At 38.9% G+C, this 16028-nt stretch overlaps 1 protein-coding gene across 1 annotated transcript in view; it reads left to right on the top strand.

The window, feature by feature from the left end:
• The window catches only part of SLC25A12 (solute carrier family 25 member 12), an 81908-nt gene that overhangs the window by 12085 nt on the left and 53795 nt on the right, over positions 1-16028 (top strand). The window contains exons 3-4 of the mRNA XM_024209945.1: positions 7030-7172; positions 13166-13281. Of these exons, the coding sequence (XP_024065713.1) occupies positions 7030-7172; positions 13166-13281 (259 nt within the window). The remainder of the gene's footprint in view (positions 1-7029; positions 7173-13165; positions 13282-16028) is intronic.

Raw genomic sequence — 16028 nt, 5'->3', positions numbered from 1 at the left:
CGGGTTTTCATCAAGGAGAAACAAACAGAACTGTCACACCGTAGCCTGGCCAGTCATGAAACTGGTTTTCAAAACTTCTCTGATGCGCAGCGCGCCCTGCTGTGCTCTTCTAATCGCCCTGGTGTCTGGCTGCGCGTAATCAGCGGCCAGGCGATTTGCCTCAACTTCCCACCCCGCCATAAATGTCTCCCCCTTACTCTCACAGGTATTGTGGAGCAAGCAGCAATAACAATGGGAATATTGGTTTCACTGAGGTCTGAGTCAGTAAACTGCGCCAGCGAGCTTTTAAATGTCCAAATGCACATTCTACCACCATTCTGCACTTGCTCAGCCTGTAGTTGAACAGCTCCTTACTACTGTCCAGGGTGCCTGTGTATGGCTTCATGAGCCATGGCATTAAGGGGTAGGCTGGGTCCCCAAGGATAACTATAGGCATTTCAGCATCCCCAACAGTTATTTTCTGGTCTGGGAAGTAAGTCCCTTCCTGCAGCTGTTCAAACAGACCAGAGTTCCTGAAGATGCGAGCGTCATGTACCTTTCCCGGCCATCCCACATTGATGTCGGTGAAACATCCCTTGTGATCCACCAGTGCTTACAGTACCATTGAAAAGTACCCCTTGCGGTTTACGTACTGGCTGCCAAGGTGATCTGGTCCCAAGACAGGGATTTGCGTTCCGTCTATCGCTCCACCACAGTTAGGGAATCCCATTGCAGCAAAGCCATCCACTATGACCTGCACATTTCCCAGAGTCACTACCCTTGATAGCAGCAGCTCAGTGATTGCGTTGGCTGCTTGGATCACAGCAGCCCCCACAGTAGATTTACCCACTCCAAATTGATTCCCGACTGACTGGTAGCTGTCTGGCGTTGCAAGCTTCCAGAGGGCTATCGCCACTCGCTTCTCAACTGTGAGGGCGCTCTCATCTTGGTATTGTGCTTCAGGGCAGGGGAAAGCAAATCTCAAAGTTCCATGAAAGTGCCCTTACGCATGCGAAAGTTTTGCAGACACTGGGAATCATCCCAGACCTGCAACACTATGCAGTCCCACCAGTCAGTGCTTATTTCCCGGGCCCAGAATCGGCGTTCCATGGCATGAACCTGCCCCATTACCACCATGATGTCCAAATTGCCAGGGCCCGTGCTTTGAGAGAAGTCTGTGTCCACGTCCTCATCACTATCGTGATCGCACTGTCGTCGCCTCCTCGCCTGCTTTTGCAGGTTCTGCACATACTGCAGGATAACGTGCGAGATTTACAATGGTCACAACAACAGCGGTGAGCTGAGCGAGCTCCATGCTTGCCGTGGTATGGCATCTGCAGGAGAGCAGAGTTGCAGCAGAAGCGGTGGATGATGATAGATGCCACGAGAATAGATATTTATACCAAATGACGAGAGGACCTGTGAGGTGGATTCATGGCACCAGGAGAGCAGAGTTGCAGCGAAAGCGGTGGATGACTGAGGTCATTTACTCTGTTGAGCTCAGTCACCATTTTACTCAATTGAGACTGAGCTCATTTACAACAGCAGGAGAGCAGAGTTGCAGCGGAAGCGGTGGATGACGATGGTTTGCAGACCTACTGCACCATCTGCTGCCAGCAGCACCCATGGCACAACAGCAGCAGTGACGCTGAGCTGAGCAGGCTCCATGCTTGCCGTGGTATGGCGTCTGCACGGAAAAAAGGCGCGAAACGATTGTCTGCCGTTGCTTTCATGGAGGGAGGGGCGACTGACAACATGTACCCAAAACCACCCGCAACAATGTTGTAAATGTACACATGTGATAGAACTGATGTTAATGTTATTGCTAATGATTGTAACTAACTTGTTGCTGATACGAAGAACTATAAAAATGTACAATGTGCATGGTCTTTTGGAAAAGCCCTTGAACGTGTTAAGAGTGGTACATAATTGAAACCTTTATGATTATGCTCTTTGGTTTAACAAGAACACACTTCGTGTTAAAAAGTCTAATAATGTTGAGGCTTCACAGCTAATGCATAGACATATTTCTAAAACTTTTCACAGCAGAAAATACACTACAAGCTTGAACTGCTGTGCACAAAGGGAAATTGAGGTACAACACCTCACAGCCTTCATGGCTGAATGCCAGAGTAAGTGCTCTCTGAAGAACATTAATGGCTATGTTAAGTTAATACATAGACCAAACCCTGGAATCACTAAAGTGTTTCACAAAGTATGGGCTAAGTTTTTGGCTGGGGCCAAAGCATGCATCATAATTTGGCCTTACAAAGAATTCAATGTAAACACAGCTCATATCAATGTGGGGAGATTCTTAAGGTGTATCCAGGAGCTATAATTTCGCCCTTCCACACCAGTCTCACGTTGGAGGTGTGACTCATGGCTAGAAAGGGTTAAACATCCTGCAAAATAAATAACCCTCAAAAGACATGTAGGGAGCTAATGTTTGTGGTTTTGTGTATTTACCTATGTATAAGTAGGGTGGACAGTGTAATCAACAGTCGCTGTCTATGCTGTATTCTGATAATTCAAGGTCAAAAGAACATCCTATCATGTAAATGAATTGTAAACATGGGATATCTCAGTATTCATCTCTCTTTGAAATGTATTGTGATTGGTGGAGGAACAAGCAAATGGCCTTATGTTAATTCGTATCTCTAAGTACCAGTGATGATATTTGGACATTGGATTGTGACCTATTAATTGAATTCTAAAGGAACTCTTTGCAACTACAAAGCTCACCATCTCTACTATGAATCTGAATCTTAAGAATTGAACTCATGTCTGTATGTATATTGATCTTTTAACCATACTCTCTCTTTTTGTTTTTTAATAAATTTTAGTTTAGTTAATAAGAATTGGCTGTAGCGTGTATTTGGGTAAGATCTGAAACATTGACAAATACCCAAAAGTCTGAAAATTGTTATATTATGAACAAGTGTAGTATCACTTTTTAATATCTAATGCTTCTGTAGGGATAGCGGTAGGGTCTGCATCCTGCCTTTGCAAGGGGATTGGACTAGACCAGGCCTGCACAACATGCGGCCCGCATGGGCTCTTTGTGCGGCCCACGGGGGGTGAGTAGGTGGGCTCACTGTGTGGCCCACAGGGGAAGGAGGGTTTGTTTCTGTGGGGCGGGCGGCGCTGGGGGGGGGAGGGGTTGTTTCAGGGGGGCTGGGTGGTGCTGGGGGGGTTGTTTCTGTGGGGCGGAGGGTGTTGTGTTTCGGGGGGCTGCGCGGTGCTGGGGGGGGGTTCAGCGGGGCTGGGGGGTTTCGGCCCTCAGCTGTTTTCTTTGGAGTAATATGGCCCTCGCCGCTTTACGAGTTGTGCAGGCCTGGACTAGACTATCTAAGTACGTTCTGCCTCAGGTGACTGTGGTCCTAAAACCAGGCATTTCCTCTCCTTTTTTTCTCCAAGAAGTTCTAGAATTATAAACATTAAAGGGATAATGTCAAGATTGTTAATGTGTCCTGACATTAGATAAAGCCTGGTCACTTGACTGAAGATGGTGCACTATAAGGAGGAATCTACGAAGGCTCTAGTTTGCTTCTGGCAAGTTACAAATGTGGCCCTTAATTGGGTGAAGTTTGAACTTCCTATTATTCGTCAGATACTTATGGGTTCCTGCTCTTCATGTTTGTATTTGGAGGAGGTCGGAGTTTGTTTTGTTTTTGAGGAAAAATCTAGTTTACTTATTGGTTCTTTAAATCAAACTGACTGACATGCTTATGAATCAAGCTTTTACAAATTCAATTATACCTATTGGAATGTTCTTTTATTAATAATCTGAATAAAGACTTAATGAAAAGACTGGATACAAAGTGCTTTTCTGGAATTTGTGAGATATTAGGCTCTTGCCTTTTTTAGAAGAAACACACTCACTGAGTCAATTTCTACATTGACATTACCTGTAATTGAGCACTCTGATCTTATTTATTCAGTGTGCACTGGCAGACTGTTCCAGAAGAGCCTCATATTTTTGTAAATATTTCACAGTCTTGGGGCTTGTGAAAAATAGTTATTCTTTTATATTTAAATATGTTTGCTCAAGAACGATTGTGTAAAATAAGTGGTGGTCATAGGAAAGAGAATCAGTAGTCAAATTCAGCTGGCTTGTGGTGGCTTGGTGAGCTGGTATATTTTGGGTCGACTCCAAAATATAAACTTTAATTTCACAATAGCTAAATCCTTCGCTTTCAAATTCTGAACAAGTGCAGGGATGTTTTTCTGAGTCTGAACACAACCTGAAACAGAGCTCAGAGGCATGAACTGCCCCAACTCATCTCAGTACATGTTAACTCTAGAGCATAATTATAATTTGAATATCAATTCTGTTAATGTTCATTGATGCAAATATGCAAAAAAAATGGCATCAGCTGACAATTATTCCTACATTCAGAATATGAAGAGGGATGATCATATGAATATCTGCATAATCTACCGAAAATGGCATCTTGTTTTGGCATCTCAAGCATGGGCTTGCTTTGTAAGGGGAACTTGGGAAAGTAACAATACATTTTTCTCTGGATTAAAAACCTTAAAATGAATTCAACCTAATATTTTTAAATATGGGAATCTAACTAAAATGACAGAAGTGGTTATTGGAGATTAATAGGTGTTGGAAATATGCAATTTAAGTGTTACAATGTTTTGGGAATGCTGAAATATTATAAGGACACGGTAAGAGTAAAGGTGACCTGAAATTCAGGTTTTGAGAAAAAACAGTATTAATGTTTCCAGTCATCTCTCTCAGCAGTATTTGCCCTAATATATTAAAACGAGAAAGTGAGACCAATTTATATGTATGTAGTGCAAGATATAAAGAAAACAAATTACTAAACAGCATAAAGAGTGAAATGTAAACTGTTTAACTTTATCAATTTTAATTGGAGTATTTTTTACAATTAAGTTTTAAGATGAGTACCTATAGACTATAGCTAAAATCGAATTAAACCTAAACAGTTTTCTCCAGACACAGTTGTGTCCTACCCCATATTCATGGACACAGATTCTATAAAGGCATAAAAATCCTCTCACTACAAATAGGAAAACTTTCCAGCCTTAGAAATATATTATTTTGGTTGGATGTATCATACTGGTATGTAGGTTAATATGAGCATTTGAGCCTGTGAAAGGTAATGATGAATTCATATATGTGTGGCAGATTTTTTTGGAGGTGTGACTAGAGGATAAGTTTATTTAATTTCAGTATTTGTGATTTACCACATTTATTTTCTACTGTGTATATGAGAATCTTGGGTCAGAATTCAATACAGAGCAATATGTGAGGTGCAGCTGACTTTCATGGTCTCTGTAAGGTTTTTCTGGCTTACCTCACATTTTACTGTATATATTTTAGACCTTTTTTTAAATTTACACTTCAAAATGTTGAGTATAACTCTGTTTGAAAAGTTAGCAAACTTGTTTTCCCTGCCAAAATCCTTTGGTACTTCCCTGGCTCTCCATGCTGTTTCAGTTTTTCCACACATTCATTCTCTGATCTTGCTCTGTTTGAAGTTAGTGTGGTTTTTAGATTTGAAATATTAAAATCTCTTGGGCACCACACAGTTTTGTCTTTTCACCTGCTATCAAAGTAACCTTTTTTTTTTTATTTTTTATTTTTTTGCAGTCAGTTATTACTGTATTAAAAATTTAAAAATAGAGGCTTTTCAACTCTGGATCTAAGAAAAAGGGAAGGAAGGATCTTTTTATTGATGATGTGGAGCCCAGAGGCTTGGACAGTCATCTTTCTGTATATTCTTACAAAGAGATGCATTTGGGTTAATGCATAAAAAAAGAAGCTGCAACATCAGTGCCTTACTCCCACCCCCTCAAAAAATGAAGCAACCTCTGGACAAAGTAGAAATGAGGTCCTTAGAAGTTGCTTTGAGTAATGCTTTTCTTTATATGTATCTTCACCAGAAGATGAGTCTCCCAGGGGCACACAGGCTGCGGGACATGCCCATGGGGCGGAGGAGCGCCACCCACCCTTCCTGACCCCGGCTCGGTGTCCATCTGCCTGTCCGGCTGTGTCCCTCTCCTGCCAGTGCCCCTCTCCTGCCAGTGCCTCACGCTGCTCCTCTGGTTTCTGGCCCAGACCCACCCTTATGAGGCACATCTCCCATCTGACTCAGCCCCATGAGGCACTCCCCCCCCCCCCAATGACTCACCCCCTCCCAGTCTGTAGATTTGGGGGACTCTGGCCACGATTTGGGTGGGCCATGGCCCACCCGTGGGGGGTCCCCCATTGAAAAAGCCATACAATAAAAATCAGAATTGGTATTTTGGAATTCTGAAACAAAGTTTCTGGAACTGAAATGTTTTGGAAATTTTGATTGATGGGAAATTTTAGAAAGATTTTTTTCTGATTTGAACTAAAAACAAATCTTGACATCTTATAACTTCCCACAAACCAGAGATTTAAAGTTTTGACCAGTTCTAGATTCAACATAAGTTAATGTATTTTGCTTCCAAATCTTCTGTCACACCACAGTAATGACTTTCTAGTATACATTACCATCAGTCCACCTATTACCAGTACACAGCTGTTGAAAATGGCTTAACAATTCTGCATTTTCTATGATATTGTTGGTTTGTAAGAGTTAGATAGCTAAGTAAGAGATAATACAGTCTTTCTGTCTTTTAAGGAGTTCCTAATCATTTTCTAATGACGATATTGAAAATGTAGCATGAAAATTATGGCCTTTTATAACTTTAAATGAGAAGTTATGTGGTTCTAATGGTTTGTCTGAATTTATGTAAATACACAAGCATTTAAGCAAATTTGTAATCTGCTTTTTTGTTCAAGGATGTGGCAGGTACGTGAATCCATTGTTTGTTCCACAGGCATAATCTGATTCGTTGTATGAAATGACTAGCCTGCTGACACTTCAACTGTTTGAATAGAAGCCCTAAATCACAAAGTAGTTATTATTCTATGCGGTGTTTCATACTTTTAAAATTGATATTTGACTAACTGTACCAATTCAATAACCGCTAACCTAATCAGCATCCAAATTATATCATTTTGTTTTCTCTCTTTTACTCTAGTATGCCACTGTTGAGAAAGATGGAGAGCATTACATGACACCAGGAGATTTTGTGCAGAGATACCTAGGACTATATACAGACCCAAATTATAATCCTGAAACACTGCAACTATTGGCGGGAGTAGCAGATCAAACAAAGGATGGGTGAGAACTTTGCTTTCCATTATGAGCTTATAATTGGCAAATGATTTAGTATGTCTTCTGGTTACTTTATTGCCTTCTAAAACAATATCTTAGTATTTATGTTGTGCTGTATGAGCTTAATTGTTTACCTAAATAATGAGATTTTCTCAAATTCAGTAGATAATTTTGTTTCAGATTAGTGAGAATATAGAGTATAACAAAGTATAACAATTTTTAAGGTGCTTTTAACTGAGGGGTTAACATAGTATATAGTATTTGAAGAAGTTAATTCAGGTCCATGGTCAACAACTGTAGTCTTTAGCAGGCAAACTACGGCCCACGGGCTGGATCTGGCCTGCCAGCCATTTTAATCCAGCCCTCGAGCTCCTGCTGGGAAGCGGGGTCTGGGGCTTGCCCCACTCCAGCCGGGGAGCAGGGCCGGGGGCCGCTCCATACGGCTCCCGGAAGCAGCAGCATGGCCCCCTTCCGGAGCGCCAGTTTGGGAGTAGGGTCGGGGCTGTGCCACGTAGCTCCCAGAAGCAGAGCACAGCCTCCACTCCAGCTCCTACATGTAGGGGCAGCCAGAGAACTCCACTCTGCATGCTTCCCCCACCCCAACCGCCACCCCTGCAGCTCCCATTGGCTGGAGCTGCAGGGGCGGTGCCTGTGGATGGGGCAGCATGCAGAGCCGCCTGGCCACGCCTTAGTGTAGGAGCCGGAGAAGGGACATGCCGCTGCTTCCGGGAGCTGCTTGAGGTAAGTGCTGCCCAGAGCCTGCACCCCTAAGCCTCTCCCCTTGCCCCAGCCCTGATCCCCCTCCCGCCCTCCGAACCCCTCGATCCCAGTCCAGAGCACCTTCCTGCACCCCTTCAAGCACCCCAACCCCCTGCCCCAGCCCTGATCCCCCTCCCACCCTCTGAACCCCTTGATCCCAGCCCGGAGAACCCTCCTACACTCCAAACTCCTCATCCGCAGCCACACCTCAGAGCCCGCACCACCCCCTCCCCGCACCCTACTCCCCCACCCCAGCCCGGAGCCCCCTCCCGCACCCTGAACTCCTAATTTCTGGTCCAACCCCAGAGCCTGCACCCCCAACCAGAGCCCTCATCTCCTCCTGCACCCCAACTCCAATTTTGTGAGCATTCATGGCCCGCCATACAATTTCTATTCTCAGATGTGGCCCTTGGCCAAAAAGTTTGCCCTGGTCTTTAGTATCCATAATTAAACACAGCTTGGAAAAATAGGAAAGATGTTATGCAATTTCTGTAGTGTGTGGTCTTTATAATACCTCTCTGCCACCATTCACATACTGATCAAACCACTGAGAACCTCTTGGCAAGAGAGACACCAAACACTTTTTATGTAGGAAGAAAAGTATAACCTAATCAAGATAAGGTTATACTGCACAGAGTTTTTTAATCATTGCTTATGAACAGTAGTCCTTGTTTATAAATTGCTCTCTGAAACTGTTTCACAAAATGCACAGTCTTCTAAGATGTATTTTATTTTTTTAACCTACTCTGTTCCAAAGTAGCCTTGCCTGCCTGCTCTTCTCCACTGCCGCATTTAGGTGTCCAGGTTTGGCACTGTACTGTAGCAAGAAGCATGGATGTTGTTAAAGTGGAGCCAAGAGGTTAAGAAGCATCAGAGCAGAGGTCAAAAATACCATCAGAGAGGAGTGGGCATTTGGTAGAGAAGAGATGGAAGGCTGCTATTAAAATAGAATACAATCTATTTTTTATAGATAAATTTCATTTATTTGAAATTGAAAGCCTCTTATTTTCCTTGGTTCTGTAAGTGTAAATCTGACCCTGGATGGTACTTAGATGTTTTTTGTTTTCCTTTATCGTAGTATTTTAGAATATTTTATTTTATATTGCAAGGACCCTGATCAAAAAGGTTTGGCATCTGCACTTGATAAATAAAATTATCGTTCTATGAAATGCATATAATTTGTGTTAAATAGCGAAGATAGAATTTACTCTTTTTTCTATAGTTACATAATGTTTGTTAAATAAGGTTGCAACATTTCTCCTTGGACTTTTAGGGAGTATTTGATAACCCAAAGAAGTTACATTACTGTCTCTAACACATGGATGTAATGGGATGTATCACCAGCAATATGGCTGAAGATACGTATCTTTTTGAAATCATGATCAGTAAATAAGCAAATCTGTAATATTTTGCTTTCTCCCACAGCTGTTGGTCATCTTTTAGAAATGTGTTTATTTGAAGAGTGGTTTTTTTAAAAGGACCTTTTGTACAGGAATCAAGAGTGTCTTTCACTTCTTATAGCAGACCCTGAGACTGAGAAATTGCTGGTTTTCTGCCACTTTCTGTTTTGTGTGTAGCTTTTTGTTTGGACAGTATTGTTCAGAGTGAGATCAGTGTATTTATGCAGGCGATAAAATATGATGAAATAATGTGTAACTTACTATCCAGAGTTTGGATTTTTACAGAGACAGAAGAAGTTGGAAGGTGGCCAACGTATTTGAGCATTAACATGTCCAGACTTAGCTTGCCTTCCCAGTTTTTGAGCATTTCTTTGCTCATTGGTAACGGTCATTTTAGCTCCCGCCCTGAGTAAAGGCCGATATTTCCAGCCTTATATGCCAACTGTAAAGAAGCAAAAACTCCACCACTTGTTGGAATAAATGTAGTTTACATCTATTGATCGTGAAATCTGCTGCTTAAAATTCAGAAGAGCAAGTATTTATAACATCTTAATATTCCACCTTCACTAGTGTTTGCATTTTTGCAGTTGAGAGCTTTCTTATCAAAACATTCTCAAAATATGAATAGGACTAGTAAAATATGGTTTAAATCTTGATTGGTATTTACAAATTAATGCAATATTCTCTTTTTTTATTCACTTACTGTTTCATTTTTATGAGGCTTGAGCCTGCTCTCCAGAATATGACAATCTACACCTTGGAAAATGAGCTCATTGGTTAATTTTTGCAAAGTACAGAGTGAAGCATGCTGCATATTAGAGGGCAAACATTATCTCTAAAATCTGTTTTAGATTATTTAACAGGATACAAAAATGTGATTAAAATAATCTTGCTTGCATAAAACTAATCTTTTTTCAAATTTACCTGTAGGCATTTTAACATTCTTTTTGGATGCTTTCTTTAATACATCCTTCTCTTCCATTCACAATGTAAGCAATTAATGTTGTGTACTTGAGATTCTTAGTTGAAAGGGTCTAGAAAAGTGTTTCTTTTCTCTTCTTGTTGCCATCATCCAAAATTGGTGGGAGATAGGAACTCAGAGTTGGATTTATTTAGGAGTCCTGGGTTCAGATCCTAAAAGAGTCACAATTGAAAATACATTTGGTTTTGTCCTAGTTTATAGTTCTGATTCAGACGAAGAATACTGTTTCATCTGATCAGTAGTCTCAGTTCAGGAAAACACATAACTAAAATAGGATTTTAGGCTAAGATTGAGTTGCATTTTCAGAATTATGTGAGACAGTTCACACAGCACCAGACTGCTGCATTCTTAGTGCCAGAGTGTTATTTCCTCACCATTAAAAACACAAAATTCATCTAGAAATGAATGTGATTAGGGAACAGAAAAAATAAGGATTTGATTATATATCATATTTGCTTGTGAGGGACGTCTGAAATAGTAATTTGGTGTTATAAATAACTTTTGTTCAAAAGTAGAAGTTATTAGCAAAATAGGATGATGTGAATTGCAACTTAAATGTGAAGTTTTAGGTGTACAATTAAAAATAAAATGACTTTATGCATTATATGCTAATAACTGATGATGTGATGGGGAACTATTATTGTGTGATCTGGAATACAAAATATTTGGACACTCAGTTGTCTGAAACTGCTCCTTCCAGAATCTTTAGATTTATATTTATCTGTAGTCAGGATTTTTTCATGTGAAAGATTTATTCTGTCACTATATGGTAACAACATCAGGTTTATCCCTGAATTTTTTTTCCAGAAGCATATTCTTATATAGCCTTCATCGTGAGTCTTAGCATCTTATACCAAATTTTAGTCTTTGATAACTGTATTATTTCTACAGGTAGTTTCATGTATAACATTATTAATTACTTTAGTCTACAACCAAATTGTAATAATACATTACGCTTTTCCGAGGATCTAAAATTGCTTTACAATGTTTAGGTAAGCATTAATGTCCCTTTTGTGTACACTACACACAGAGAGCTAAAGCGACTATCCAAAGTCACACTGCAGATCAATGGCAAAACCTGGGAATTGAACCAAGGTCTTATGAATAACCATTAACTAGTCTGCCCCTAAAAATTAAGTTCTCAAATTTTAAGTAACTCAAGAAGGATTAACAATCCTAGAAAAAATGGTCAAGAATAATCAAAGTTTATGACAGTTCTGGAAAAAGATGGAGTATTTGGGGACCAGTTTGCTTTAGGTGCACCTTAGAAAGGTTTTTTTTTAAATAGTTGTTCTGTCCTTTAGTTTGATACATTTTGTCATTTTTTTGGGATTGAACTCACCAGCAGCAGTGTTTGGGCTTTCTTGGTAGAGGGCTCCTTTTGAAACCTCCTAGTTGTTGGTGCTCTCCCACAATCCAGAACTGACGGTCTTCAGGACACAATGCAAGTTGTGTATATTTGGTTTAGTTTCTTGTTTACTTTATCCCACAGTTTGCCTATCAACCTATTTAAAAGATGTTGTTTCTCAGGGGCTAAAATCTAATTTGCCTATCTTTAATCTGGAGTAAATTGTGTGTTGTGTAAGACTGGATGGTAGTCTGTCCTTTGGGTGGATGTAACTATGTTGGTTATTGCATAGTTCTTGTTCCCATTCTAATTTTTCTTGGTTAAAATCTGATAAATAGAACCAGGGCCCTTAGATTTCAACTTTTCCAAAATCATCACCTTGTGGAAGAAACTCATTTTTGTAAATTGTTAGACTGGTGGTCTATGATAGAAATGTCAAAGTTGAGATTTTTCCTGTGTTTAGTGGCCCATAATGTGGGTGCCATATTTCTAGATTCTAGTTCAGTGGGAATATGGAAACTAAGGATTGTTATAAGGATCTGTATTTTGGTTAGTGTATATATAAGGGCTAGATGAACTAATGGCTACTATGGCCTAATTCATTAAACTGTTTCATAAAATATGCATCTGTCCAATTGAGGTCTTCGTACATGAACAGTCCCTGTGCAAAATAACTGCTATGCTTAATTCACTGAGTTCATCCTTTAGCATTGAGAGTACTGGAAGGCTATATTTTGTAAATTGAGATCAATAAATATTTTTTTGAGAATTCTTACCTTGACAATCTGCAGAAATGTTATGCATGTTATTTTATTGCTATAGATGCAGTTCATTTTTGTGGTTTAAACTTATTTTGGAGATTGCAATGAAATAAAAAAATACCTAACTGATGTTAAAATAAAGTAGATAAAGAAATTAATGATGGAATGTGAATAAAATGGGCTTTGTGCTATACTGCAACTATTTTTCTAGACACATGCTAATTTGAAATTTAGAACTGTTGCAATTATACACGTTTTGCTTGCTTAATTTGAAAAGTAGTGTATTATTTCAGTGTTCTTAAAGGAATTTCAAGGTGTGTTTATATTCTGCATTTTGTGAGGAAAATCTCATTTTTATCTGTATGTTGGTTCATAAAAAATCCAACTTTTTCTGGGACAGCATGTGGCAATCCTCCAAATTTCATTTCAGCAGAAATGCTTTGTTACTTGACACTTTGTAAATTCAAGTAGAACAGCACTTGAAAAATAATTATGAAGTATTAAATACTAGGTTTGTACTGAGAGTTCTGTCCACAGATCTGAATGCAATTGGAAACTGAGTCACAGGGGTTGTGACTTCCCTAAGGCCACACAGCACATTTGTTGCCATTTTTAACATAGAATCAGGTTTCTTGACACCTGTTCTTAATCTCTGGAGGATTGTGAAGCCTTCCAAATGATCAAACCCCAACCTTCATGGCCCTTGTGAATATCTTTTAAAGCCTTTAACTTCTGTTTTTCCTTTGTAGGTTGATCTCCTATCAAGAGTTTTTGGCATTTGAGTCAGTTTTGTGTACTCCAGATGCAATGTTCATTGTTGCTTTTCAGTTGTTTGACAAGAGTGGCAATGGAGAAGTGACATTTGGTAAGAATACTCACAGAAAGCACTTTAACAGATTAAGGTCAATAGTTTAGATAGCAAGAATGGCCAAGACTCCCTGGAAATCTAATTGGAAATGCATATTGTTCAGCACATAGGGTATCTATAGGTAAAATTTTTCATTTTTTCAAAGTGTTGGTTAGAACACAAGCGTAAGAAATCCAAAAATGTAATTACTATATTTTGTTGAATCATTGACTCTTACACATTCCTAAAATAGGTGGTGCAAAACTTGCTTGTGCAGGACTGTCCTGAAACACAGTGAACTATGGATACTAATTCCTTCATTCCTGAAGGGATTTATGTAAGAAGTTCAGGATCTCCATGTACCACCTTTGGAGAACTGTTACTACATTTATTGAGAAGATAATAGGGGTTGCAGGTAGAAATGAAGATGTTCTAATTCATGTTCTAGAAATCCCAATTCAATTTTCCTGTTTTAGGGATAAATTCTACTCTATCTGATATGGGTACAACTCCTGAGTTGAAGCCATGTAAATAAGAGTGGAATTTGGCTTTTAGACTTTTATTGTTCCAGTCTAATTTTTATCATTGATTAAGAACTGAACTGAACAGGATTCTGTAGGTGAAAGATTTTAATTTTATCATGTTACTGAATAGGTAAAAGCTTACTGATTATAATAGATTGTAGATTTGTTATTTAATGTTAAATTAAAATAATGTATATTTAGATTAGAAAATATTTAATGCTGAGAATTTTAATAAATGGAGTGAGAAATGTTAATTTTATCCAAAAGAATAAAGCTTTCAATAAAGATAATGCAATTTATGCTTGGATTTGTGGCCACTTACTGTCTGTACCAGCAATTTCTGAACATTTTTGCACCAATTTTTGAGGTGGTGATGAAACTCAAATCATGCATTATACTTTTTTTTTTTTTTTCTTCAGAAAAAGGCTCTATAGTACTGCTTGAATCATTACTTGTATAAAGTGACATGATTAACAAACAGGGCAAAATATTAAGCACTCAGGGTCTGCCACATCCTAAAGAGAAATAATATGTAAGAACTTCGTAAAAAGGAACAGTAAATTCAAGTACTAGCTAGCAGTCAAACTGACAAAGCAATCCATTAAATTAATACTCGCCAAAAAAAGTGATGATGCCCCGATTTCTCACAAAAGTACATGAACATAGTCAAGTTGAAACAGTTGGTTCCAAAAATGAGTTAAAAGTAATTTCACAGAGTATATGTGCCCCTGTGTCCCTCTCTGCCAATTTTGGTGGTTTTACGATCAGAGCTTCCTATTGTTCAATTGTGTTTTCCCTCTTCTGTTGCTGTATTAAAGGATCACAAAACAAGGGAAACTGACTAGACACAAAGTGTTGTCAAATGCACAAGGTAATCTGTAAAAATAGATACAAATTTGTCTTCTTACAATTATTATAACGTTAGTTGTAAAAATACAAGTAAAACCAACCTTTCAGATAGAATTGTGATTTTTAAGTTGATATTCCTTTTAATAGCAGAATGCTGTAGGGAAGTTTTATACTACTGCCCCCAGTTCATTACTTTTACAAAATATACCATAGTGCAATTACTAGTATATTTTATAGTTAGTGGTGTACTGTGAAATGTTTTAATTCTTTATAATATATGTTTTGTGGTGCAGTACCCCTGACTTTCTTTTGTTGCTTGCTTGGCAGTTTCCCTTGGCAATTTTCCTACATGTAAAATGGAATACTTAACCACCTTCACAGGGTTATTATGAGTGTGTAGAGTATGGGGGAAATATAAAGCACTATATAATTTCATATGAAATACTCACATTTGCTAATCAGCGGTTGGTCTCAAATCACTTTTGTGAATTAAGGAGATGCTTCTGTATTGGTTTATTTCTGGGCTCCCCCGCCCCCATCACCTATGTATCAGACAGTGGGTTAGCTTCATATGAGTGCAGGAGACAATTTCAGTTATGTCAAATTAGGAAACTCTCCAAAGACCTCACGAGACGAGATCCTGGTGAAGTGTGATATTTCCATTTTGGCTCTTTGCTTCAAAGAATCTTACAAGATATTTACTCCTCGTGGGGTGAGAGGAGAAGGTCAGTTTTCTTTGGTTTGTAATTTTTGACCTTAGCCAATCAGAAGTGCGAATAAACAAAGCTATTACCCATTGCTTGACCTAAAATACACACACTTAATTGTGACATATTGTGTATATTAATCTATGTAGTGTACAAGGTTCTATGCATGTATATCATGTCCCGTATGTATAAATATTTATAATGTAGAGAATTATTAGAAATTATACTGAAATGGAATAGAGCTAGTCAACTAGAGCGCACAATTGGCAGACAGTTGTGGAACTGGAACTGTGGTTACATTTCAATGACACAATAGGTAGATTCCTTCACTCTGATTTTTTTTCTCCCCTTTAGGCTTGATCCTGCATATATACCCATGACAAATGTGGCCATCTTGGCATCTTGCTGTTTTTCTTGCCCTCTTTCTGTCACTCTTCTACTCTTGCTAGTTCTTGATAAAACGTTTGTGCTCTACTCCCAATGAGTAACTTGTTTGTTAAATTATGTGTAAAGCTTTTACACAGAAACACCTAAAATCTCAGAGAGAACAAGGGTGACAGCTTTATGTTTATATAGAAACTATTTGTCGGAACGATTGATCAATTATCAGTGGATAACATATGTGAGATTATACATTACTGAGAATTGTCTAAAATCTAAATTTATTGAAATAAAAGAAAAAGGG

This window comes from Terrapene carolina, unplaced genomic scaffold (genome assembly GCF_002925995.2).
Source record: "Terrapene carolina triunguis isolate 2854851 unplaced genomic scaffold, T_m_triunguis-2.0 Scaffold62, whole genome shotgun sequence".
In the NCBI taxonomy this organism is placed as follows: Eukaryota; Metazoa; Chordata; order Testudines; family Emydidae; genus Terrapene; species Terrapene triunguis.
Note: the sequence above shows the minus strand (reverse complement) of the source record. Positions and strands in the feature narration are given on the sequence as shown.